General features: G+C 42.3%; 2 protein-coding genes across 8 annotated transcripts in view; one reads left to right on the top strand and one right to left on the bottom strand.

The window, feature by feature from the left end:
- Positions 1-3,231, bottom strand: part of larp4b (La ribonucleoprotein 4B) — a 20,190-nt gene extending 16,959 nt beyond the window's left edge. For 3 of the 7 annotated variants that reach the window (XM_042067352.1, XM_042067349.1, XM_042067346.1), the window contains exon 1: positions 1,573-2,102. The gene's annotated coding sequence lies outside the window, so the exon portion shown is untranslated. Of the gene's footprint in view, positions 1-1,081; positions 1,523-1,572; positions 2,104-3,137 lie in introns of those variants that run through there. The other 4 variants (XM_042067347.1, XM_042067350.1, XM_042067351.1 and 1 more) reach the window with 4 other exon arrangements.
- LOC121688035 (cohesin subunit SA-1-like) lies at positions 2,490-27,462 on the top strand. Its single transcript, XM_042067345.1, has 34 exons — positions 2,490-2,751; positions 9,804-10,001; positions 10,152-10,275; positions 10,386-10,538; positions 11,438-11,534; positions 11,631-11,707; positions 11,825-12,029; positions 12,232-12,383; positions 12,500-12,573; positions 12,674-12,797; positions 13,954-14,052; positions 15,669-15,748; positions 15,859-15,966; positions 16,497-16,611; positions 17,224-17,341; positions 17,527-17,630; positions 17,872-17,964; positions 18,797-18,886; positions 19,347-19,550; positions 19,709-19,779; positions 19,877-19,964; positions 20,055-20,135; positions 20,423-20,515; positions 20,757-20,931; positions 21,260-21,399; positions 21,491-21,592; positions 21,751-21,899; positions 22,012-22,140; positions 22,288-22,493; positions 23,653-23,827; positions 24,414-24,530; positions 24,752-24,878; positions 24,980-25,060; positions 26,252-27,462. Exons 2-34 carry the CDS (start codon positions 9,973-9,975, stop codon positions 26,273-26,275), a joined length of 3,804 nt encoding a protein of 1,267 aa, XP_041923279.1. The 5' UTR covers positions 2,490-2,751; positions 9,804-9,972; the 3' UTR covers positions 26,276-27,462.

Raw genomic sequence — 27,462 nt, forward strand, 5'->3', positions numbered from 1 at the left:
TTTTCTATTCATTTAATTGTGTGAGTGGATATTCCAATTCACTTTGCAGTAGTCCAACATGTAAAACAATGTACAAAAATGTTCTAAAAAATAAATAAACAAAATAATTAAACAAACAGAAGGGTTCAAAGCACCGGGTGCTCTAAGGGGCACCCTATGGGGTGTGGCCATCGTGTCATTCCACTTAAATGCATGCACCATACATGCAACTGTCTGGTAGTCAATAAATGATTTTGCATTAAGATGGTGAAACTATGACAGAATTAGTTCACTTTTCAAACCTAACAGGAATCTTCACATATTGAAAAATGTTTAAAGTGAAAGAAAAAGTGGAAAATTGAGTTTTCGTAATCCCACTCTAGATTGTAAAACTACGATTGGCATTGCTTCTTCGAGGCAACTGGCTAACGTAATCTAGGTTGGACTAATGTTTTTCAACAACCAAGAGCCTACGCTACATCCTAACAGTTTGCCATTAATGTCATTTTTATACTAATAAGGTAACGATATCTAGCATGGCTGCCATGAGGAAATGTTAGATCAAGCTAGCCAATGTTGCCTGATAGGGTAGCAAGGTTAACGTTAGCTAGCTAGGAAGCTAGCAATCAAATTATGATGCATGAAATGTAGACGTCCATACAGTTTGTCAACTAACATCAAGTAAATAAGTAATTTAACAATATGTTAATTATGGATTTTGCATGTGCTAGACTATTTATAAACTTAGCTCAACTAAGATGACATGGTGGCTAAGATGACATTACAGCTGTCGCACAGAGCAACGTTAGTTAAAACACTCACAAGCTAACATTGGTTATCCTGGCTAGCCAAGTATCTCTGACGTTTGTCAACCAGCGCTTTAATAAAACATTCTGTAAACTAGCCATCAAGAAAGCTAAAATAACGTTAACGTTATAGCGCATTGTACTTGTGACTAATGGAATAGGGATACTCACAATAAACCAAACAAACACCCCCAAGATAACGTTATCGGCTATCTATAGCTAGCCACGATACCTGTTGGCTACCACTGCTAGCTAGTCAGTTCAAAAAACAAACTTGATAGTTTATGGTAACTTACTAATGTCCACTTAATAGGAGACCGGACTGTGCCGCCAGCAACCAAACTATAAGTTACCGAACTGTCTATAAACTTACTGTTGATTATGTTTTACGTTAGCGGCGGCTACAAACACGCCAGACAATGAGAGCTGGCCTTCACAGGGTTTACCATCCTGGACTCCTAATCTAGTATTACGTCGAGGATCTATGATAGCTTGCTAGCGATATCTTATTAAAGCTGGCTACATAGGTATCTGTTAGCATGCTAACGTTAGTTGGCTAGTGTAAGCTAATGGCAAACGCCACAGCAACAACAAAAGCTAGCCAATATTGCTTGCGTTCAACATATGCCATCGAGTAACTTAGCACGCGTTCCCAGATGATTGCAAGTTTGCTTGTTAACATGGTGATTTAAACAGCGTACACAATACAGACGTTTTCCGAAACACCGTCAACTGCCATTTCACTCTGATATTAGGATGGAAGACGTAATGTTAGTAGGCGACTCACCTGCCAGCTTTATCTCCACACGAGTGACTGTTTTGGGCCGCGTCGCTGGCTTCAGACAACTCGTCAAGTCAACCCGTTTCTCAAGATAACATTGCGAAACGGATAATCACAACCACGGAAATAACTGAATAAGACGTTACAAAGGCTAACTATAGTGTTTTGACAGTTGGATATCTTAAAACTATTTACTAGTTTAATTCATTTTAGACTACAACAAACACTCCTTCAACAAAACACGTCGCTACCACAAGCTTGCTAGCTACAAGTACAGCTAGCTTACTCGGTTACAGTGTCCGAGATGTTATTCTTCGAATTCGAGTAGCAATGTCAGTGGTGGTTGTATAGAAAGCACGAGATGCAGAACGTCTGGACTGTTCCTGGCTAAATCTCCATCTCAGGAGAGATCAAGCTAGACAGCATTATATCGAAAGCAAGTCCGTAATGCATCACCCATATCTTCAGATTCGCAATGCAACCATTACACTCGCAGCCAAACGAGTCAGCGAACTCCCGCCTCATTTTACTGCAGGATTTTTTCGGTTGGTCGAAATGAATTACGGCAAGCCGAATAGTCCATAAATACACGATACGAGCAATGACAGAGAATAACTTTTTTCTTACCAACGTTTGTCGAGCTTGTTGGTTTCCTTTTCTTAATTTACTTTCTCCACATGTAATCTACTTAAAAGTATCTCAATGTCTGCGATGTACCTGAATTAATGTGAGATTCCCAAAATAACTGCACGTCTATGAATAATACCTGCAAGGACCGCAACGATAACGAACCAATTGAATTATATTTTAATTATACTTCCAAAACAATGTTTGCATATCTGAAGTTAGACCACCCCTTTGGATCGTTACTGAAATTGGGAATTGACATTTTTGGATTATTATTATTACAGTATTTTTGTCCCAGGACGTGAATGAGATCTGATCAACTCATCCTTAACAGTGCTACATTGCTTTCAGTCCGCAAGGGGGCATTCTAACTCCGGTTTAAGGTTACGCCATTTCATTGTGGAAAATGCCACCAGATGGCAGTTTAGGATTGCTTCTCTCGTGAAAGGCGCGGTTCCGCTTGAGGTCCAATTTAATATAAAAAATACGAACAATTGCTATCATAACTTGATTGTATTGAGAAGGAAATAAACACCAGTGCTCAAATTATAGACTCAGGTAAGTTGTTGCAAGTTTTGTTCTTTCCGTAACCTTATGCCAGTCGTGCTGTAGCTACGCTAGTAAACCTCCATTAAAGATGGAGGACACAGAGGAGTGCGAGTGGGGGATGGGAATGCTAAAGCAACAGCGGCGGATATGCTTCCTTTGCCTGTTAGCATTGTTTTACGTTTCACTGTTGTTAGCTCATTAGCATGCAAGCTAACCCTAACAGTTCTGTGCTGGTTTCCGTGGCAGAAGAGTTTCGGTGGGGTTGTCACAATAGTTTGATCACTGTGGCGTCTTGATAAGATTGTAAGCGTGCATTAGTTGTGATACGCATTTAATGAAAGCTTTTAATGATCTGGCTGTTGTAAGAACTGGAGAAAACTAAAATTTACACTCACCAGCTAGCTTGCTATTTCCATCAAGCGCGCATGCAGTCCTCTTGGTGCTTTTCGGACAATCTTCCTGTTGCTCTTCCAGACATGTTGCAAAGCAGTGTTTTGATTGTGAATAAAATAGTTTATATATTTACATATCAGCCGCAACCAAAGTAGCTAATGTTAACTTAACGTTAGTTAACATTGTAGAATGGTTTAACATCAGCTAAGTTAGTTACTGTTGATTTACTCTTACCCAGGGGCAATGCGCATTAACGTTACTTCAGATAAAGTTGTTCATCTTAATACAGTCACTTTAATTCATCCTGTGATCGCATACTGTTTCGTTGCCTGTTGTGAGAGTAAAAAGGCATTAAGACTTTCTAATGTGTCTTATGTTAGCTACATGGAAGTGAATTTCTGTCTGTCTGTTAGTGGCGCCACTTTGATTCATAGTCCGCGCCTTTGCATTCCTCTGTCATTCTTTTGAGTTGCCTGAATTTCGCGGGTAAAATGATTGCATGAAGGTGGGAACGTTATGTTAGTTGGCCAACTAATAGGCTTTTTAATCAACGTGTCTTACAGAGCACACTAGTTACTTCCTTTGTGAAGATTGATTTTGTTGCACTGTAACGTTATTGCCTTGCATATTTTAGATATGTCCATTGCCGTAAAAGAGAAAACGATTAGACCAATGTACACATTATTTTGAAAGGCAGGTTTTGTTGTCACAAGGGATCTGTTAAATGTCTTTATATATGGGATTTGCATAGTACCATTATTTGGGTCTATTTGCTTGGTCCAGTATCAGCTGGGTGGTTGCGTGGTAATGTATGCATGTCCAGGCAGATGACTCATTAAATATCAAAGTGATATGTATTTAAGGTCACTGGTGTAGAGGAAGAGGTTTAAGATGAATAATTCATATATTTTATATATATATATATATATATATATATATATATATATATATATATATATATATATTAATCATGATGTATATTAATCGGGAGCATTTAAGGTGTTGTCTTTCCTTTACACTTGACCATGGTTGAGAAAGTTCACAAAGTCACGATGGGGGATGCCCTTTATCAATCAGGGACAAAATGTCAGGTTGATATTTCATATTTTACAGGATATATTAATCGGGGGCATTAAAGGTGTTGTTTTTCCCTTACCCTTGACCATGGTTGAGAAAGTCAGGATGGGGAATGCCCTATATCAATCAGGGACAAAATGTCAATTTCGAGCTGCCTGTGGTCTGAGTAACCACTACAGGGGAATCAGTAAGTGACTGAATCATGAATGAGTCAAAAATCTGGCCATTTGAACCAGCGTTAGCAAATTGTAAAGCAGAAATCAGTAAAGCTATATATAAACTGGCTTTATAGAGCATCAGACCATCGTTTCTTGATTTCATCAGTTAGAGCTTGGAATTTAAATTGAAATTAATGATCTGATCCACAGAGTTGTGTACATCAGTGTGGCAAAAAGAACGCCTCCACTGTAAAAGGCCTACTCCTTAAGATGACAAAAATGCTAATGTGTGCTGCTGAAATGGGCATGTCTTTATTGAGTAGCAGGCTATTATGCAAGTCAGCATGTCTCCTGAATATTCCATGAATGAATCAAGGTTGATATTTGGCTCAGGTTGATATTTAATTTTCACATCAGATTGTGTTATCAAAGGGAGTGGGGGAATCGCCACATGACTTTTGTGGTACTTGTAACCATGACATTGAATTGTCTTCCAAATAAGCCCAAAATCCCATGCTGCTCATCTTCATCTATCTCCTTTTTTGTATTTGCATCATTGTCTGGTTATCCAATGCAGCGGTAATTATGTGCTGAAGAGGCGATTGCATTGTGTTGGTGTTCCTTTAACACAGCCTCCCCACAGGCTTTCCCCTTTCTTGTGTGTGTGTCTGTAGTGGAATTCTCATGTACCCTCCTGACAGAAGCCCAAAAATCTGAGAAGCTCAGCTGTCAACAAGGAGAAATCTCCATCCCTGTTGTCCTTTGACTTCTTTGCAAGCATACCCCTGCATTGTGCATTGCATTCTTCTGAATGTCTTAACTCACTTTGTTTACCTTTCTGTTTGTTTGCAAGTGTGAAGCTTGTTTCTTTCAATATGGCGGTTGTGTGACGTGGTCAAATGTTGGGTTTCCATATTGTGTGTGTGTGTGTGTGTGTGATTCTTTTGAGAGGAAAGAGCATTCACATTGTCATTAGTAGTCTCTGCTTTAAAAAAAAAAAACAGTGCCTTTATTCTAAAGAAACACTAATTCAACATCAATTATTAACCTTCTCAAACATTTCACAATGTATTTCTGTGGGCAGCGATTTGCAGCTCCTTAATGGTCACTTTTGAATCTTTTATCTGTCATGAGGAATAAAATATGAGCATCACCAAAAGGCTTTTTTTCTCTGTGTGGGATTGTTTGAAAACCACTTTGCATGCTTAACATGTATTCCAGTAGGCAGGTGTTGCTATGGCAACACTCTTACTGTAGATCCAATGCTCTGCTCCCATTCCTTGATTTTTATTGGGTAGGTGCACAGAGATCAGCAATCATTGCTTTGCAGGTACAAGAGAAGTCTGTGTTTTCAATAGAAACCGCTATATTGGATCTTTGTGGACTTTTTGTTTTACTGAAGTAACTCGCGTTCACTAATCTGTGCTTTTGCAAAGCATTCATGCAAACCCACAAGGGTGTTTGCTCACAGTGTCATGATGTGCTCCTTGTCTTGGTGTATCGCTCAGAGATGGTCAGTGGTTTTAAGGTGGACTCCAGTCACCAACTGCCTTTCATTGTCGAGGGTTTAGGTTGCGTCAGGATGCTGCATTAGACCAACCCAAGGAAAGAAATCTAAAAATGGCAGGAAATGAACATCAATCATGACACCTTATTTGCTAAATATGACTCGTATGTCTTAGAACACTGGTCAACTTTCCAGGTTCACTAATCATCTTAGAAAAAAAATGGCTGATTGCATAATCCGGCTTAAAATCAACCAATACTGATTGATCCTTTTATCTAGTATTGTTAATAGTATTATAAATAGTACTTGATTGCTTTGTTGTGTTTTATGGTGTCAGTGTGATGAGCATCTTGTCAGTATGTCACACTTGGCTGAATCAGCCCAGTATCCTCTACCTTGTAGGAGCCCTTTGGGGCAGTCCAATACAAGGCCAGCTGGCCAGTCAACAGGGACTGCCCAGTCAGACTCTTCCTGCTCCTGCATTTCTCTTAAATGCTGATTGTGCTGCTTTGTCCTACTGAGATTTTCTTCCCCTCCCTCTGTTTGTCTGTCTCTCTCTCTCGCTTGCACTTTTTCGGCATGTCTAGGACTTTGTCTAGGACCATTGTTTGTGGGATCTTCGCCAAAAGCTGTGGTTCAGCAGTTCAGCCTGGTGAAAACAGTGGGGCATGGCCATTGCGTTGTAGTGCTAGCCACTCTTCTGCTGTTGCATGTTGGATTAACTTGTGCGTCTAAGAGCTAGGCGTGGGTGTTTGGGGGGGGGGGAGAGATATCATATTTTATGCATCTCCATGCCTTTATGTAGTAATGATGTGATAATGTAGTTGGGGTTAAAAACCTAACAGAAGTGTGGGGGTGGGGGTGGGGGTGGGGGTGGGTGTGTCTTGCTGAAGACTTAATACTTTTCATCGTACGTAGTCTTGTGATGGTAATGGTCTACAGATGGTGTGCGCACGTGTTGTGTTAACTCTGCAGATATGGGACCTCCTTACCATGGAGGTTAGTGGCTGGTGAGGGAGTGACTCGACAACACTGATGTCGAGAGACAAGCTCTGATCTATAATGCAGCAAGATTAGTGCTAAAACCTGTGGTGTGTGTGTGTGTGTCTGAGGGAGAAATGCAAGACTCAGTCTTCCCCTTTTGTCTCTCCTCCACAGTTCATTAAGAAAGGTGTGTGTGTGTATGTGTGTGTGTGCATTGAGAGCATATGAGACCATCTGTGGGTGAGTGGCAATGCTGAACTCTCTAGACAATTGCATCTATTTATACAGATGCCTTGGGCAGCCTCACATTGTCGGATCAGCCAGGTGAGATTTTGAAAAGCTCATAACCAAGGTAGTGGCTGCCCCTATTAATTCTCTTCTTTCCTTGTGGACTTCAATAGATTAAGTTGGGTTGACTTGACATTAATTCATCTCCTGTTGAGGCAAGACGCTGTGGAATTGTTTGAGGCAAGAAGCTGCTGAGCTGATGAATTGATTTTTACATTAGAATGAGTCAAGGTCATCTGTCTCCAGCCATTTATATTGCATGCTTGCCACCTTCCTAGGTTACGCCAGTAGTGGGTTGGACTGGCGGAGTATTCTTTCATGGCCGTTCTGATGGATCATATTCCATCACTCCTTCACTGTGTAAGTCTCGGTCTCAGAGAGCTGTGGGAATGAGGGAGTGAGTGAGGAAGGCAGTTTTGTTTTGTAGAGCATTATTTGTGAGAAAGGGTTTTTACGGATCTTCAGTATCCGTCTTCAGCTGGTCTCTCTCTTCGCTTGTAAAGGGAGCTACTGATCGCTGATCTATTTTTTTTATTTATTTTTTTGGTCACCTCTCTGTAAGGATCAGGCAATGAAATAGCATATAGAGAGAAACTGGGAATCAAATGTGCAGATTAAATCTGCATCAGGGGTAAATCATGAGCACTTTGTATAAAGTGTCTGAGCTTCAGTAGAAAATCACATCAAATTACCTGTGTGCTGATAGGTTATCCTGTAGTTTAGTGTGGCATGCTGGGAAGATGTGCTCCTCCTCCCAGACATCATGCGCTTCTGAAGCTGCCTCATCACATGCCCTTCAGTATCATTAGCTTTTGACCCTAAATTGAACCATGATGATGTCACTTCACACTTCCCCCTAAGATCAAGGAGCAGTAGGTACGGGAAAACCCCCAGTGTTGTAGTTCTCTCTCTTTTTCTTTTTCTCTCTCTCTCTCTCTCTCTCTCTCTCTCTCTCTCTCTCTCTCTCTCTCTCTCTCTCTCTCTCTCTCTCTCTCTCTGTGTGTATAAAATACTATACATACCCCACATAAACAAATATATCCCACTCATTCACACACACACACACAATTTCTCTGCCTTCACTCCATGTGTTCCCTGTCACCATTTCTTTTTTTTTTTTCTTGTGTTCTTCATTGCCATATCCTTGTTGTTATTTTGTATTTGTTTATGTAAATACAATGTATTGATACATTTAATTGTATTGTGATAGAATTGTATTTCTGTGCAAAGTTCTGAAATTGATGAACCTATCTACCGTCTGATAGGCTGGTAGACACACTTCCTCATATAAGCCCTGTTCTGAGATCAGCTTTACTGTGCTACGCTGCCTGGCTGGGAGCCGCCTGCACTTACTTCTTTACTGCCATTCCCTGCCATCCATGGTTACGTAATCACTCCACTGTTACATAACACCAGCGTCCCCTTTCAAGCAGTTAAGGGATAGCAAGTATAAATCTATCTGTGTAGACCCATATTTGATTTTCTTGACCTTTTGATTGACCTGGAAATTGAAGAGTGAGCGACTTCACTGGTGGGGATCCTGAAGTGGAGAATAATATCTGGTTTAAGCTATTGTAACCTGTTCATAACTAAATATCAAGAAACTTATTATAGTAGCTTTGTTGTATTTTTCGCACAGTTTTGTGCATGGTAGATTGAGAAGTTCCCCCCTCTGGTTGGCCTATACAGCATTTTTTGTGGTGTCAGCAAAGTTTGGGATAGGGGTTGGGGGAGGGGGGGATCCTCTCTGAACTGGAGTTGGAGCGGGAGTTTAGTGGCCACAAGTAGACCGGAGTCTCTAACACTCTCCTGGAGGTGTGGAGCCATCTAGTGTCAGGACGAACACCCCCAAAGCATTCACCTGCCATCCATGTGGCTGCACTGCAGCTCCTTCACTAACTCAGGAGTTCAAGTATCCTGTTGCAAAGGAACCGTCCGTTTCTGGAAGCAGTGGTCAAACCCATACTTTCCATCTGTTTTGTTTTTTTGGGTGGTGAGATCTGCGCTCCCCAGACAACTTTGGTCACGCACTGAGTCATTCATGTTTCTAAAGCGGGCCCTCCAAAAAAAGCTTTCCTAGTCTGCCCCCTACTGTTACCATGGTGTTGCTCCAAGTGTGTTTTGTCTGCTGTCATGACAGATTATATGAAATGACAATTTTTCACTGAACAAAGTAAGAGTTGGATGACATAATTAATTTCCTGTCTTTCTTTCAAGGGGAGTGAAATTTGTATCTGCCTTGCAACTGATTAGAAGTCTAATTCCTTTTGGTTGAAAAACTTCATGGTGAACACTGCCCCTAGTGGATGCCTATGGAGCCAGCCACGTAAATGTCGGTGTAATTTAATTAACTAAATTGATTCTTCTTGCTATTGTCCTCAACTCAACAACACTTCAAGTCAGCATGCCCCCTCCCTCCCCCATTTTGGCTTCAGAAGAGAAAATGCTTTATGCTGAAAATATGCTGAGTTATAGGGCAGTTAGTATTATTAAGTATAAATAAAGCATTCATGAAGTATGCCTAAAACGGCCTCCTCTGTTTTCTGTACACTGGTGAACTGCAGATCACATAAATACGGTTTCATTTTAGACCTGTTCAGATGGCATGTACCAATTTATTCTCTTAATCTGTTTTTTGGGTGTCCATATAACAGGCTATGACCTCATTGCCACGCAGTGACCCCGCCAGCCCAGCCGTGTGGAGCTAGAGTCCACTCAGCACTCGAGAGGAGAGCAGCCCGAGGCCCCACAGCCCCACGTCCACAGTGCGCCCTCCACCCTCTCCCACTCTACACACTAGCAGCAGGACAGCCAGGAGCGGACATGATCACCTCAGAGTTCCCCATCCTGCAGTGAGTATGGGGAGTGAGAGAATGTTAATTCTGGAAAAAAAAGTTAATATTGTTTTGTTTGGATTTGTTGATGCTGTTGATTGAAACTTTGACTAAAGAACTTGAAAATGTGTGTGTTTGTGTGTCTGTGCGTTTGTGTGTCTGTGCTAGGGACTCATCTAATGAGTCAGGACAGGGGGACATGGTGAGCCTGAGCACTGTGAGTGTCAGTGAGCTGGAGGACGCGGGGGAACCCAAAGGCAAGAGGAAGAGGGGCAGGCCAGGAAAACAAGCAGTAAGTCCCATCCACAGCATCTCCCACGCCTCCTATGACCTACCATCTTGCATACAGAGACTTTCACACACTGCCATGTGCACACTAACTGTATGTTGGGTTGTTACCAGGCGACCAATAAAAAGCCACGGAAGTCTCCGGTGGAGACGGGCCAGCTTGGGCCTCCCCGTGGGAAGAGAGCCAATGGGGTGGCCCAGCTGAATGGGGAGGGCGACCCCACCACACTGTTTGAAGTGGTCAGAATGGGCAAGAGTGCCATGCAGGTGAGTTTGCATATCTCGACTCAAATAAGAACACAGGGAGCACTGCGCTTAATGCTTGTTAGTATAAACAAGTCTAGATATACAGCAAAACACTTATGCATCTGCATGATCCTTTCATTAGCCACAAACCAACTGTTGAGCCGGGCCAAGAAAAGGCGATATTCAAGCTTATAGGTGATAATGGTCCGGGATTCACAACGCCAGAATTAAAAAAAAAAAAAAAAAACATTTGCTTCGCTATTCTCAGGCTGATTGCCCCTCTGTGGCTGGCTAAAAAAAGTGGAGTTAATTATGAACCACTCTGAATTTTATGGTAATTAAATATCCATGCATCCATGTTGTGATTTGAGCCAGTGCAATTTTGTATTGAAATCTGATTTAATGCAGGAGTGTTGCCATGTGGTTGTAAACCCAAAATGTACAGATTGTGGTACAAATGGAAATTGCTTAGCTCTTCTGCCCATGACCTAATTTTGGTTGTTTTCACCAATATTATGTTGGTTTGTTAGCCCACATATTAAACTAAGACTTGCTTTCATGTGCTGACCATTTATCGGTCAATTGCTAGTAATGTAGGCTTTGAAATAACATGAGTGACTATCTGACTTGTCCTGAATCAACCTCACCTGAGACCACCTGTAGCATCATTAAGCACAGGTTGACCGGAGGGTAAAGGTGAGGCAAGAACCCCAGGGACAGTAGCCCCGAGGAAGACCCACAAGGGCACAGCTAAACCCCAGAAGTGATAATGGGGAAGAGATTAGCCTTCACACACCTTAATTGCCCGACTTTGGCCTGACAGTGGGGAAGTGGTTTCTGTCAGGTGTAGGGTGCCATTAGGACAATGTTATGTGACTTGCCTTGATTTAATGATATCTATGCTCTTTGATCTCTCTCAGTCTGTAGTGGATGATTGGATCGAGTCCTACAAGCAGGACCGGGACGTGGCCCTCTTGGATGTCATTAACTTCTTCATTCATTGCTCAGGCTGTAAAGGTAATTTGTGTTTGAATGGAGCTTCAGAATTTGTGTATTGTTTTTGTTTGTTTTGTTTTTTTGTGTATAGTGGTTCTTGACATGAATCTCTTACAGGAACTGTAAGAATCGAAATGTTCCGGAACATGCAAAATTCAGAAATCATCAGGAAGATGACTGAAGAGTTTGATGAGGTATGCTTTCCCTACATGCACACATTGTAACCGTCTGCACAGTTGTGACTGCCACATGCGCTGTCAGTCTGACCTGTACAAATTGCTCAATCTTGGCCACCCCTCTGCCTCTCTCAGGACAGCGGTGATTACCCACTGACCATGCCAGGCCCTCAGTGGAAAAAGTTCCGCTACAACTTCTGCGAGTTCATCGGAGTCCTGATCCGACAGTGCCAATACAGCATCATCTACGACGAGTACATGATGGACACGGTCATCTCACTGCTCACTGGCTTGTCCGACTCACAGGTCCGAGCCTTCCGGCACACCAGCACACTAGCAGGTAATTATACACATCTTTCTTGACCACCTGAATGCTCTAGAATAAACTTAATTCATTTGGTACACGCCTTTACATTTCTTTTGTATATGTATAAAAAAAACTATGTAGGTGACTATGTTCAAAGCCTATGTATAGGGTTTGACAGGATATATGAAAGTAGAATGGCTTGCATCAGCGTAATGGTGTTCTCTTGGCCCTGTAGCCATGAAGCTGATGACTGCCCTGGTCAATGTGGCCCTCAACCTGAGCATCAACCAGGATAACACACAGCGGCAGTACGAGGCAGAGCGAAACAAAATGGCTGGCAAGCGCGCTAATGAGAAGCTGGAGCTTCTCCTGGAGAAGAGGAAAGAGGTGAGAGACCCCCTCCCCCCGTTTCTTTCATTCTGTCTCTTTATTCCTCCCTCTCTGATTCCACCGTTTCTTTTTGCGCTCTTCTCATGTTCCCCTGCTTTGATGTTCCCTGGCAGCTCCAAGAGAATCAGGATGAAATAGAGAACATGATGAACTCCATCTTCAAGGGTATCTTTGTTCATCGCTACAGGTATGTTGTGTAATGTACAGAGTGAATATGAAATGATTTCCCTCGTATCCTTTATTTATTCTCGGTTCTTGACATGTATTTATGAACATGCCGCTTACAGGGATGCCATCGCCGAGATCCGAGCCATCTGTATCGAGGAGATTGGTGTGTGGATGAAGATGTATAGTGATGCCTTCTTGAATGACAGCTACCTGAAGTATGTTGGATGGACCCTTCATGACCGGGTGAGGACTTGCATAGCAATACATTTCATTGTGTTCTTTATCAGATGTCTAAATCTTACAACAATAAAAAAAATACTAAAATACTATTACAATAGTCAGTATGTACTGTAAATGTGATGATTTGAGTAAGTATGACTTGTATCACTTCAAAGGATATTTGTGGAATCAGTCAACTGGTCCACTGTTGACACTTTGGCACAGATTTGTGTATGTGTATTCATAATTTGCCTGCAGTTGTTTTGCTCCTTTGAAATGTACTTCATTGGCAGTTCATGGAGAAAATGAGTCGGCCTCAGGATGATTTTGATTTGCGGTGTAGTGGAGTGCCTGAAAAACAAAATCAAGGTTTCAAGGATGGTTGCATGTACAATATTAATGATTTAGGCTAGTAATTAGATTATAAGTATCCTGGTATAATATAGTTTAAAACATTTAAAAGGTGGGGCATGATGGAGCAGCGGATATGTCAACGACTGACAGTCTGCCATTATGTCACATAAATAAACAAGTAAATAGATAAATCAATAAAGTGATGCAGAAGATGTTCATAGTTTTAGCATTTTATTGTGAGTGTCACATACAGTACAAGTTGTGTCTAACAGTAGGCTGCAGGGGTAGCTAATTAAGTTTAGGCAGTCCTCTGACTGGGTATGATTCCTAATAATCTGTATTACTGTTGTTGTTGTTGTTGTTGCTTGATGTTTTGAGAAGTCTCAACCTTTTAAATTTGGTTGTCAACTCAAGAGAAATATCAGAGTAAGCTGGGTTTCCTTCCAAATCATTTATATGCTTTAGGCGCAGGGCAGGGCAACTTTAACAGAAACGCCTAATAAAATCCCAACAAATGTTATTTGATGCAAATATACCTGTTTCTATTGACATTACTCACATTATCACCTTTGCCAGTCAGGCGTCAGGTCACCTCTCTATAGAAAGCTTATTTGACTTATAAGACTGTGAATTTCAAGCCTCTCCGGTCAATATTTGCATCAAAAAAGCTGAATAGGTACCCAGCTTAAGTCCAGCATTCAATTTTATTGGTTAATGGTTCATGATTATATCAAATTGTTTGGCCCTCTGTGATTTTCAGCATGTAATGTAAACACGAGAGCTTTCATCTGCTTACCCATGACTAATTCGCCTGTTGTTTGCTTAGCAAGGAGAGGTGAGGCTCAAGTGTCTCAAGGCCCTCCAGAATCTCTACACCAACCGCGATCTGTTCCCCAAGCTGGAGCTTTTCACCAACCGCTTCAAGGTACCCCTGCCCGAGCCCAACACACACCACAACATTTAGTTTCAGTATTTATTCCAGAGATATGTTTATGTCATCACCACACATATTTTGACTTTTCTTTTATGCATAGTGTTATGCAATGACTAATTATGACCGCCGCGCAGTGAAGCGGCGGTCATATAGGTTTAGTCAGAATTTATTATTTTATTTATTTATTTATTTTATTTTTTTTCGCATGCCCAAATTTCCGTCAATGATTCCCGGGACACTGAAAGACCGGGGTACACGAAACTTGGTGGGCATGTAACCCCACATGGATAGCATGGAACCATCGTTTTTCGTTTTGATCTGTAGCCCCCCCCCGCTGGACTGGACCCCCCGAAAGGAGGGTAGGGCAGACACAGTTTTCTGTGAATATCTCGAAAACCGTAGGGTTTAGGAGGACCTTTTTTTTTTTTGTATGTTGATCTCAAGGGGCCATGTCAACCCATTCCATAACCACTCATTTCATGTATAGCGCCACCTAGTTAAACACAAAAAAGTAAAAATGAGGTGTTGTAATTGAAGGTATCTGTGACCTAACATAGTCAAAACTGCACGAAATTGGAAGTGTAGGATCATTATGACACCCTCTGTATGCACGCCAAGTTTTGTGGAATTCCGTTCATGGGGGGCCACACAATAAATTAATTTATGTTACTATACACCAACTGGCCTGTAGGTGGCCGGAGACCGTTTTCTGTGAATATCTCGAGAACCGTAGGGCCTAGGAGGTCCACCTTTTTTATGTATGTTGGTCTTAAGGGGGCATGTCAACCCATCCCATTACCACTTATTTCATGTATAGCGCCACCTAGTTAAAAATTAAAAAGCAAAAAATTAGGTGTTTTCATCACAATATCTCTGGCTGACAAGGTCAAAACTGCACGAAATTAAAAGTGTAGGATCATTATGACACCCTCCGAATGCATGCCAAGTTTTGTGTACTTTTGTTCATGGGGGGCCTTACAATAAAATAATTTATGTGTACATTTAGTGACGTACACCAACAAGGATTCCCGGGACACTGAAAGACCGGGGTACACAAAACTTGGTGGGCATGTAACCCCACATGGATAGCATGGAACCGTCATTTTTCGTTTTGATCTGTAGCCCCCCCCGCTGGACTGGACCCCCCGAAAGGAGGGTAGGGCAGACACAGTTCTCTGTGAATATCTTGAGAACTGTAGGGCCTAGGATGATCATTTTTTTCCGTATGTTTGCCTCCAGGGGTCATGTTAACCCATTTCATGTGCACAAACAGATACACACACACACATACACACACACACACACACACACACACACACACACACACACATACATTCACAGTAATCATACGTATGACACATGTTTTGGTACTTGTTGTCTAGCAGATACCAGTGAGAATTGAGTGTGGATGATGCAATTTAGTGAGACAGTTAGAATCATATAGGCCTTTCAGCGTGATTTCTTTTTGTGGAAAAAATGTGCTGGACTGGGCGACGGTCATATTTTGTACCGCTCTGCGGTACATCTAGTTTAGCCACCTTTAGTAATATTAATATTGCCAGCATCGCTAACCCCTTTGGCTCTCACGCTTTCTCCTTCTCTCTCAGGATCGTATTGTGTCCATGACTCTAGACAAAGAGTATGATGTGGCCGTGGAGGCCATCAGGCTGGTCACTCTTATACTCCAGTAAGTGATCCTGTTCTCCCACTATGTGTACTGTCTGTTGATGTTCTCTCTGCGTTCCCCATCTGTCCTTCTGTTCTCCCGCTGATCCATCCCATGATGCTGTGTTACAGGGGCAGTGAGGACGCCCTCTCCAATGAGGACTGTGAGAACGTGTACCACCTGGTGTACTCGGCCCATCGGCCTGTGGCTGTCGCTTCTGGGGAGTTCCTGCACAGGAAGTGAGTGGACCGAGAGAATATGAGGACCTGAGGGTCTTCAGAAAGTTCATCTCACTTCACTTTTTTTTGTTTTTTTTCCAGTCTGGCTTAGTGTGATCAGGCTATGGTGCTGTATTTATTAAACTGTACAATTAACTGTTTTTATGCAGTAATGATGTTTGATGCAGTACTAACATTGTTTTCATTATTATTTAGTAGATCACAAACAAGTTATAGTTATAGTAGTTACATTGACAGTAGGTACATGTCATCATTACTCAACTTACCTTCTCATCCCAGTGCCAAGTTCATTTTCCCAGGGATGTAATGAGCCGTAATAATTCATAAATACATAGAAGAGATGCAGGGAAACCAAGGTGTTTTCTTTCTTCTTTTTTTTATGTAGATGAGCAGAATTCCTCTGTAACACCAGCAAAGTTGGGACAGTAATAGAAGTGAACATAGATTAGTGAGCAGATGACCCGGTCAGGGTCAGAAGTACTCCCAGAGGGGCACTGACTAAAGAGTAAGCTGGTGTTCTCTCCCTCCAGGCTGTTCAGCAGATATGACCCGCAAGCAGAGGAGGCCCTTGCCAAACGCAGAGGAAGGAACAGCGCCAATGGCAACCTGGTCCGGATGCTCGTGCTTTTTTTCCTGGAGAGTGAGGTAATGGGAAAACTAGATCAAATATTTACACTGGTCACCAAACCTGTCCTGTCGGTGACCTGCACATAAAATCTAACCAGACCAAAAATTGCACTAGATTTATCTTTGGGCAGTAGTTTGTGTTTTTATTTTAATTCAAGCATGGCTTGAGTTAAGCATGGCTTGAGTTCTGCATGACAACCTAAACCTCATTTCATTAATCAATACCAAAGCCTTCTCTAGAAATACTGCTTTTGATTCCCAAGTCCTGTAGGCTAAAGGATGGAAATGAAAAGCGTAACTTTAACAACTTAAACGGTCCTGTAAACAAGAATAAATGTGTTTTGGGTTTGTTACACCACCGAAAACGTAGCATTAAGTTTCAGAATCATGAAAAATATCAGGGCAAAGGTGCTGCCTCTCAACGGTCCTGGCACATATTTGCTCCAACCATTCTCTAAAGCTGCTGGTTCTAATTGACACAACTCTTCAGCCAGATAAATAAGCTATTTTGTGAAAACATCTGTGTGAAGTACACAAAATATGCACCTCGTGCTAATCTCTGATTTTGGTTTATGGATCTTTAAGATCTGAATGGATCATACTAACTAACATGTGGTGTTCCTCTCCTAGTTGCACGAGCATGCGGCATACCTGGTGGACAGCCTGTGGGAGAGCTCCCAGGACCTGCTGAAGGACTGGGAGTGCATGACCGAGCTACTGCTGGAGGACCCTGTGCAGGGGGAGGAGGGTGTGTCACACGTCCATATCACACGTCCCTTGCACTTTATGAGAAATTAAAAAAGGGTTTCTTTCTTTTCAGCTAATAAGCTTATATGGCCAGATCTAATTGTTGTATCATGCAGTATGTATTATGTTGTATGGATGTATTGGTGCTGAAAAGTAACAGTAGACTGTTGTTGTTGCTGTTGTTAGTGTTGGGAGACAGGCATGAGGGGGCCCTCATAGAGCTGATGGTGTGCACCATACGGCAAGCAGCAGAGGCTCACCCACCAGTAGGCAGAGGAACAGGGAAGAGGGTAAGCTCTTTTTCTTCCTCTCGGTCATCTCTTGTCACTGTCAACACAACAGAACACACAGAGGTGATCATGTAGAAATGTACTGGACTCTTGGGATGTACACATTCAAGTAACAGTACAAGCGAATCTTCTCAGTAATCATGAAATTCGAAATTGAATATCATTGAATTTTAGATCAGAAACCCACCATACTCCAGTCTGAGTATCATACCACTCAAGTGCTTTTGAATTCACCCCTCAGGTCCTCACCACCAAAGAAAGGAAGACTCAGATAGATGATAAGAATAAGCTAACTGAACACTTCATCATGGCGCTACCCATGCTGCTTTCCAAGGTAAAGTTTCACAACAACATATTTAACAGTGACTGCAGTCACACTAGAAATGTAAATCTTGAGCCTTTCTGTTTATTTGTGTAATTTGGCGTTTTTGAATAGCTGTTTATAATCGGGGAATAGTACAACATCAACATCCTTCACTCCCGCAGGTCTCATAGGAAAAAATGATTTTGGTCAGGGGGAACATTTGTGGAAAACTTTATATTTTCTATATATTTTCTCAATAAAGGGAAATACCAACACCTAATCATGGGGCTTGGCATTACTTCTACACTCCATCACGGGAGTTTAAAATCTGGAGACCACTTCCTAAAATTGTACACTAGAAGTGTGTCAAACAACTGCAACATCCAGCTTTAACTTCCACGTCTTACTTTTAGGCAGTGATTTTTCAATTCTCTCAGCCCCATTTTCATGAGAAGTTTGGATTAGTTTTGAAATGTAAGACTATATAAATCTTGCAATGGCTCCCACCCATGTTTACGCATTAAATTTGGCGCGTTAACAGTGAAGATGTCGCAACACCAAACTGCTGGCCTGGCATAATAGCCTGCCTTATTTGAGTGAACTGTAATGAGTATCAATGATGTACGTGTTGGTTAACTTGTTTTCCAATTCTTACTGTAATGATGTTGATACTGACCGTTATATAAGTTTGGTCATCTGTACAAACCTATTTAGCCCTCCCCTCTTTTGCAAAAGGTTGTTTGCTAATTGCACCAGGATACCCATATTTGGCTATAGAGCGAACCGTAGAGGTCCAACAAAAGCTATTACAATTACAGTGTTACAAATCAACATTCTAAGTCTCTTTTCTTCATCTCCTTAGTACCAAACAGATTCTGAGAAAGTGGCCAACCTCCTGCAGATTCCAACGTTCTTCGACTTGGATGTGTACAGTGCTGGCAGAATGGAGAAGGTATGTGGAACCTCCTTGGGCGCTCAGAGAAGAGTGTTTTTACGCATCCACACATGTAGAGTCTCTACCAATCAGATAAATCAGGTTTTGGATCTGAAATGATGACCATATTTTTTGGCTAACGGAAAATGAAATACCGGTACCTCTGTGAGGGTGAACTGGCAGGACATTACACTGTTCTTTTTGTTGTTACTTCATCCTAATCTACTTGGATTAATTTGCCATCAAAGTCTGGAGGGAAGGCTTGAAGATTTGCCATGTAAATCAGTTGAATCTCTTATGTGAATTTGGAATCTGGCGAACACGTGTATAGGACTTTATTGCGTTTTATTGCCTGCTCGTGTCTTCTCTCTTGTCTCATTTGCTCTTCTTCTCTCTCCCTTTTTTCCACAATGATAAATCCTGCTCTTTCCTCCTCTTTCCATTCACTCCTCCTCTCTGTGTCCCTCTCTCCCGGCAGCACCTGGACGGGCTGCTGAAGCAGATGCGCATTGTGGTGGAGAAGCACACGGAGCCGGAGGTGCTGGAGGCCTGCAGTCGCACGTACAGCATCCTGTGCAGCGAGGAGCACACCATCATGAACCGCGTGGACATCGCCCGCAGCCAGCTCATCGACGAGCTTGTCGACCGCTTCAATCACTCCGTGGAGGACCTGCTCCAGGAGGTGGGTGGAGGACCTCTCTCTGAGTGGGAGAAACTGATGAGACCCACATTGGCAGAAACTCTCTCTTTTCCTTCATGTCTTTTTTTTTTTTTTTTTTTTTTTTTTTTGGTCATTGATTGATGTCATTGATTGATGTCTGTATCTGTTTCATACTATAGGGAGATGAGGCAGATGATGACGACGTCTACAACGTCCTTTCCAGTCTGAAGAGGCTCACCGCATTCCATAAGTATGATTACTGAAACCTCTTAAAAGTGCACATGAGGTGTTTGTTTAATGATTGTAAATGTGTACATATTTACAGGAATTTTACTGTCTTCCTCTAGTGCCCACGACCTGACCCGATGGGACCTGTTTGGGAACTGTTACAGACTGCTGAGGATGGGCATAGAACAGGGCTCCATGCCAGAACAGGTAAGGAGGACGTGGTAATGATCATGGTTTGACTGGCTAGATAATATGATGGTGTTTTTCTAACATGTGCGCCCTGTGTCTTGTGCCCAGATTGCCACCCAGGCTCTTCAGTGTTCTCATTACTCCATTCTGTGGCAGCTGGTGAAGGTCACAGAAGGCGTGCCTTCTAAGGTACCCTCCAGTACATCTCCGTGCCTTGCTAATGCACTAATGAGTAATGACACATTTTTAGAAAACCAGAGACGCTTTGTAAGGTTTCGTCTAAAAGTCTTTTATTTCATTGCACAAACTATGAATAACAGGATAGCCAATGGTTAATTTTTAAAGTTAATCACATTGTTGTGATTGTGTGCATGCTACAGACCTCCATAGTTGACACTAGCTAACAGTGAGCTTTGTGATGTTTGTGTTTTCCCTCATTTCCTGTCCCTCTATCTACCTTCTCTGCTCATCCATAGGATGACCTGATCGCCCTGCGGCGAGTGGTGAAGTCTTTCCTGGCCATATGCCAGCAGTGCATGTCTAATGTGAACACGCCGGTCAAAGAGCAGGTGAGACGTCCTGTGCTGCAAGGCTAGAGGGAGCTGTAGCATGGAGACATCAACTCTTAGCTATAGTTACAGGGCGGACAGCCAACCCACTTTTGTTTCCACTTTTGTGTTTAAATGATAGTCAGAGACACTTGTTTTAAAGTCCCCCTTCTACTTAGTGGTTATCAGAAAATGGAGCCTACGGTGTTGTTCAGGGGGTCTGGCTTTGTTGATTCATTCTCTCTCTCTCACTCATGCACAGGCCTTCATGCTGCTGTGTGACCTGCTGATGATCTTCAGCCACCAGCTGACGTCAGGCGGTCGTGATTCATTGCTGCCGCTGGTCTTCAACCCTGACACCAACCTGCAGAACGAGCTGCTCACCTTCATCCTCGACCACGTCTTCATCGACCAGGATGATGAGAACCAGAGCATGGGTAAGGCCTCAACAGTCACCAGGGCTGCCTAAACTCTGGCTGTCACTCCAAATTCAGCACTGATGATCCCATTTTACCGTGAAGCTAACCATCATATGCCTTCAAGGGCCATGTGGCTTTCATCCTCCAGACTGGCTTTATTATGGAAAAAGTATTTACAAAGAAAAGTTTCTTTCTTAAATATTAGCTTTAAGGACAGTTTCTCTTTCTGTGCTGCAAATGCCAAATACTGTGGTTTTGAATTTTCTGCCGTACAAATCAAACATCTCACCCTCTGGTTTTGATAATCACTCTGTTTATGATTGATCATTTCAATTGTGACCTCCAGAGGGTGACGAAGAGGACGAGGCCAACAAGATCGAGGCTCTGCACAAGAGGAGGAACCTGCTGGCTGCCTTCAGCAAGCTCATCATCTATGACATTGTAGATATGTGCACTGCAGCTGACATCTTCAAGCACTATATGAAGGTAGAGTAGCGAGTGAGGGCAAACTGAATTGGTTGATTGACTGAATTGTGATTTTGATAACATGGATCTGGAAATGTTATTCTCCCTACAGTATTACAATGACTATGGAGACATCATCAAGGAGACGTTGAGCAAGGCCAGGCAGATGGACAAGATCCTGTGTGCCAAGACACTCATCCTCAGTTTGCAGCAGGTGGGTGGCAGACCATCTTGCTTGTGTTTCTGTTGTGTTATTGACACGGCAGACTCACTTGCCTCAATCTATATTTATCTTAGCTGGCCTTCTCACCTCCTAAATCTGCACGTTTTTTGTCCCCTGTCTCACTTTCTCAAATGTTTTCTGTTTCTCAGCTCTTTAATGAGCTGGTACAAGATCAAGGTCCCAATCTGGACCGCACCTCCTCCCATGTGAGTGGTATTAAGGAGCTTGCCCGTAGGTTTGCCCTCACCTTTGGTCTGGACCAGATCAAAACCAGAGAGGCTGTGGCCACACTGCACAAGTAAGTCCCTCTCAGTTCTACCACTGTGGTTAAGCCGGAACCTAGTGCCTCATCCATATTTCACATAATGGACGTCTTCACTGATTTTCACTGGTACTTTTTATTTTTGTAGAGATGGCATTGAGTTTGCCTTCAAGTACCAGAACCCAAAAGGGCCTGAGTATCCTCCCCTTAATCTGGCCTTCCTGGAGGTACTGTGCGAGTTCTCCTCCAAGCTGCTGCGGCAGGACAAGAAGACTGTGTAAGTGCTCAATACTCAATTCAGGCCCCAGAAATAATGAAGGCAAAAATTAACAAAATTATTATTCACTTGTGTTTTGAAAGATAGTCATGTGTGTGTGTCTGTGTGTGTCTGTGTCTGTGTGGGTGTGGGTGTTTATGTCTTTAGACACTCCTACCTGGAGAAGTTCCTGACGGAGCACATGATGGAGCGGCGTGAGGACGTGTGGCTGCCGCTCATCGCTTATCGCAACTCTCTGCTGACGGGCGGCGACGACGACCGAATGTCAGTCACCAGTGCCAACAGCAGCAGCAAGGCCAGCTCCATACGCAGCAAAAAAGGCCGGGCTCCCCTCCAGAAAAAACGCATCGATGGTGAGGAAAGATCTGATCAGCCCAAGCCTTGGGTGCTTCACCTAGTTCCTTCTCTCTTAGGTAGGGATGGGGATCACATTGGCAAGCGGCAGTGGCAAGCGTAACACAACGCTCAGATCATAATAAGTTCTATCTCGTTCCTAAGTAACACAAACGGTTTGCCTAAACTGACAATTGAATACGCTTGCGTTGTGCTTTTAAAGTTGAACCAAGTTCAACGCTCAGCTTGTTCAACGCTAGCGCTGCCACCGTTCCGCTGCCGAACCATAGAGAACAATAGGAAACCTGCCACTTGCCGCTGGTCAGTGTGATCCCCGCCTAAATCTGAAAGCTAACAAAGAGGACAACTCTTAGAGTGTCTCTTCAGTACTCAATAACGGTTATTTTCATTATTGTATGGTCTCACTTCATACAGTTTTCACTCATGTAATTAACATTGTATGTTTTGTATACATGTTTTTCCTGTGTACAAGTCAGTCAATGTTTATAGTAAAGGCCTGTGTCCACCAATCGCATTTTTTGTGGCGACGGCGCCCTCGATCTCATTTTCAGAGCGCTTCGGTCAAGTGTTTTTTTTTGTTGCTATGTTACCAAAATCTTCTGCCAGCACTTTTTGGAACGTTGTCTAATGCTAAATAACTAGATAACTGAAATGGCAGCAATCGTTCAGGACTCAGCTCGCTAAATATGACTTCGACCGACAAAAGGAGTTCATTTGGCATTACAATAGAATAGGTAATCCCTCTAGGCTTTATAATTTGCGTTCAGTTTGCAGCAGTGGTTTAATATTAGTCACAATTAGACATTAGGCCTCGGCTGATTGAGTTTTCCTCTGCCACTACCAACATTGTTGACAGTGTAGGTCCCACCCCTTCCTTGATTTCAATTGGCTAGCAAGAGAGAAGTGACATTGATGAGCCCAGCGCTGTTCTAAAAGCGCTCAGAGCACCACGGAAAAAAAACGTTCAGCGCCGAGGGATTTTTCCGCGCTGTGAACGCTGAACATAGGATTTGTATTTAAAATAGCTGCCGTTGGCGCAAAAAGCGCGTTTGGTGGATTCAGGCCCTAACAGAGTTAGCTATTCATCCTAAACTGTTGTTATGAGCATGCCTTCACTCAGTATTCTCCACCACCCCCCACCTTGTCTCCTTACCCCAGAGGACAGTGTTGACGGCTCGTGGATGATGCGCAACGACACGCTGCAGACACCAGGGGCACTACAGACGCCACAGCTCACCTCCACCGTGCTGAGGGAGAACCCACGGCAGGCGGCCGAGCACATACCCGAGCAGGACTCGTCCGAGGCTGGCTCAGAGCCGGACTACCTGCACAAGTACGGTCTCACTCTTACACAGCCCTCAGCAGGTTACCCTTTACTGTGAGAAGAAAAATTATAGCTCTTTTCTATTACAGTGGTATGAATAGCCACTGTACATTTTTGGCAGAAAAGTCACTAGTGTATAAGGTACTTCATAGATGATGACACACACATGTTGGAATGCAACTGGGGGCATCAAGCCATTAAAGCTGTCTGTTTTCCCATTGTGTGTGGGGCCACAGCCCTCTTATCTACTGAAGGCTGGTTGATACTTATTGATTACACAATGTAAGAAATATTTAGATCATTACACTAAGATGACTTTCTACTTTAATATTTGATTCGGGTGGACATGCCTTTCAATAACAGGTTCATATGTAGTTTGAAAGATAATTCAGTTACGTATCATTTCAGATTCACAAGTTCATTTCAGATGATCATTAGCAAGCCATTTCAATGAAGACCTGCTCCATAGACTTGCATACAGACAAATGCAAATATCTCCTTTGATTCAAAGCAGCAGTCTATCTGAATAAGTTCAGCTGTTTGATGTGTGGTTGTGTGTTGCTTGCATTGACGGAGTGGTACTTTCCCTTTACAGCCCACAGATGCAGATGTCGTGGCTTGGTCAGCAGAAGTTGGACGAAGCCAACCGGAAGGACAGAGGGGGCATGAATTACATGGCGAAGGCGAGGGGTGCAGGCGTCAGACCCTCAGTGTGAGTACGACCCAGCGACCACTTGTAAGAGGAAACGGTCATTTCCAGTAGAATCTTCTGCACTGTGCCGAATGTTGGTGCAGCTTGGCCTTATCAGATGTGACCGTTTGTGTGCTCCGGCACAACAGTGAGCCCTGCATCCCTAGGAGGGCCCGTCAGCTCTGTGTGCAGTTTGGTTTGCGCTTGCACAGCTGAAAATGCAATCTGCTTTCTCCTTTCAGGCGAGGCCTCATGGAGGACGATGCCGAGCCAATCTTCGAGGACGTCATGATGTCCTCCCGCGGTCAGCTAGAGTACATGAATGAGGATGACTCCATGGTTATTGAGGACACTATGGTCATTGATCTGGTAAGCTGGTATTCCTTGTTATGTCAACATTTCCTTTAAGTGTACAACACGTGGATCACGTGACTAGGAGAAGAGATCATATGACCATTTTCCTCTTTCAGCCACCATCTAGGAACCGGCGAGAGAGAGCTGAACTCCGACCAGATTTCTTTGACTCCGCAGCCATCATAGAAGACGAATCTGTAAGTCAAATACTGTTGAAATTGAAATCGGGTGTTTGCAGAAGGTCATACAAGAAATTGGCTTTGCCTTTTGTACTCCGATGTATAGATGTACCCTTTTCAGAATTGATAAAGGATTATGTATAGAGCTGTCAAAATAACACATTTATTTTGATTAATTAATTACATAAAGAATAACACGTTTAAAAACATTAACGCTGATTAATCACATTTTGTAGTGACCTTTGTCCAAGTGCAGTTCTGGCTACAGTGACTGAAGGAGGCAGACAAGAAAGCTCTGCTTGGTCCAGTGAATGGAACATTTAGCCTACGTTTAGAAAAACGGCCAGATGGAACTGTTGACAAGAGCATGTTTTGTGCGATTTCTGCAGTAAGGAATTACCATAGGAGTTTGTGAAGTCTAAAGGATCACCTCAAAATACCTGAAACTGATTGCTTTAAAGTCTATAATGTTGTTTTGGCTTTTCATTGACACACTGATCTGCCAAATTTTTTATTTAAATATTTTTAAAAATACGTTCATAGCAAAAATGAATGAATGCGATTCATTTAGATTAATTAATCAGAGTATGTAATTAATTAGATTAACAAAAATGTAATCGCTTGACAGCCCTAATTATGTTATAACGATAAATGCAACAGAGTAGAAGATAACCATGTCGTCACATTGACTGTTTAACTAGCATTATAGAAATAAGAAGCTCTTGAGATTAGCTAATTTCCAGTGCATCATTTCATCACAACTATTTGTCCTGTGTAAAGGGCCGTTCCCACCAGGAACAATAACTATAACCAAAACTATAACAATAACGATAAAAGCGTCCACACTGACCAACGATAAGCAAAGTCTCTCCTTGTGTTAATAAGTGATCTCCAACAATATCGTTCTTCATGTCGTTATCGTTATAGTTTGTGTAAACGTCGTCATTCATATTAACAAAAGCGATTTATTTTATTTTTTATCGTTATAGTTTTCATTCTTTGTGTGAACGGCGCTTAATATAGTTTAGTTTCTGTGATACAGACCACATGAAATAAATCTCAGTGTCTGTGAGAGACTGCAATATTTTTTTCCGATAAGTTTTGGAAATATCGTCCTATAAGTAACAGTAATAGTGGATTTATTGTTTGTGTGTGTTGTTAGCTGTTGTAAAGGAATAGAAGTGATGCTGGTGATTTGTTTTGATGCAGGGCTTTGGTATGCAGATGTTTTGAGGAAAGCAGAGAAAGTCGGAGACTGGGAAGAGATTTTCTACTTCAGGATCTGGTGTCTTTAAGAGGATGCATCAGTTAGAACGGACAAGACATGGTCTGAGATCACTGGCTTACTGACTTCTGATTACACCAACACTATGAGTCAAACTCCACATGCGATATCATTTTGTGTCCTCTCAACCTGCCCCAACAAAGTTCTGTTTTTGTTTTTTATTTTTTGTTCGTATTTTGTTGTTCATAGTATTTCTCAGTGTATTTCACATGTTGTACATAAAAACACAAAAATACTCCCATTAATCTTTTTTTTTTCCTTTCGATTATGTGCCTAATTGCATTTGTAACAACGCAGTAAATCCATAAATATCCAGCCTGTACATCAATCAAGGATTTGGATTTTATCAAATCCTAATTGCATACATATGCATTTTCTTGACATATCAAAGCTCTGTCTGGTGCTGGATATACGTGGCGTTACCCTTCTTTCTTTGACTCACACTGGATGTATGTTCACCCCCAATTCCTACAGAGATAACACACATCACCTATATCTTTTTTTTCTAAACTTTTATGTCCTGAAAGGGCTGGGGGACAAAAGACCCTGAACTCAAAGTAGTCACACGTTTCTGAATGTCAGGGTGACAGCAGTTCAGATCAGTTTTTCTCACACCATCAGTAGTTACTGCTTAGATATGCAAGAATTTGGAATTCGGATTCATTTTTCAACCTAATGCCTTAACAGACAGTATTTTTTGCATTTCATTAAAATTGAGCCGAAATTGAAGCTTAAATATTGACACATTGCTAAAGCAGGGGAAAACAACATATTGCCCCTATAGTACTAGACTGAAAGTAAGAAAAAGGATTTAGGACTTCTGGCTAACCTCTGATGGTTGGTCTTCTCCTGTGAAGGTTTTTTTTTTTTTTTTTTTTTATCTGTGAGTGGGGAACATGAAGCATGTTGCATTGCATTTTTGTGATTATGGAGTTTGGCGGTAGGTGACATTTGGTGCCTGATTAAGGCACCGCTCCTCGGCACAAGACTGTGGGCCCAGAACTCCTTATGCTCATGTTTCTGCACAATCTAACATGAGCAGTTTTAACAGGCATTGTTGCAGTTTTACAATATGCATTTTGAAAGCATTTTTTTTTCTTTGTAAGAATATTTTGAATAAAGCTATTTAAAAATA

Source organism: Alosa sapidissima, chromosome 17 (genome assembly GCF_018492685.1).
Source record: "Alosa sapidissima isolate fAloSap1 chromosome 17, fAloSap1.pri, whole genome shotgun sequence".
NCBI classification, from domain to species: domain Eukaryota; kingdom Metazoa; phylum Chordata; class Actinopteri; order Clupeiformes; family Clupeidae; genus Alosa; species Alosa sapidissima.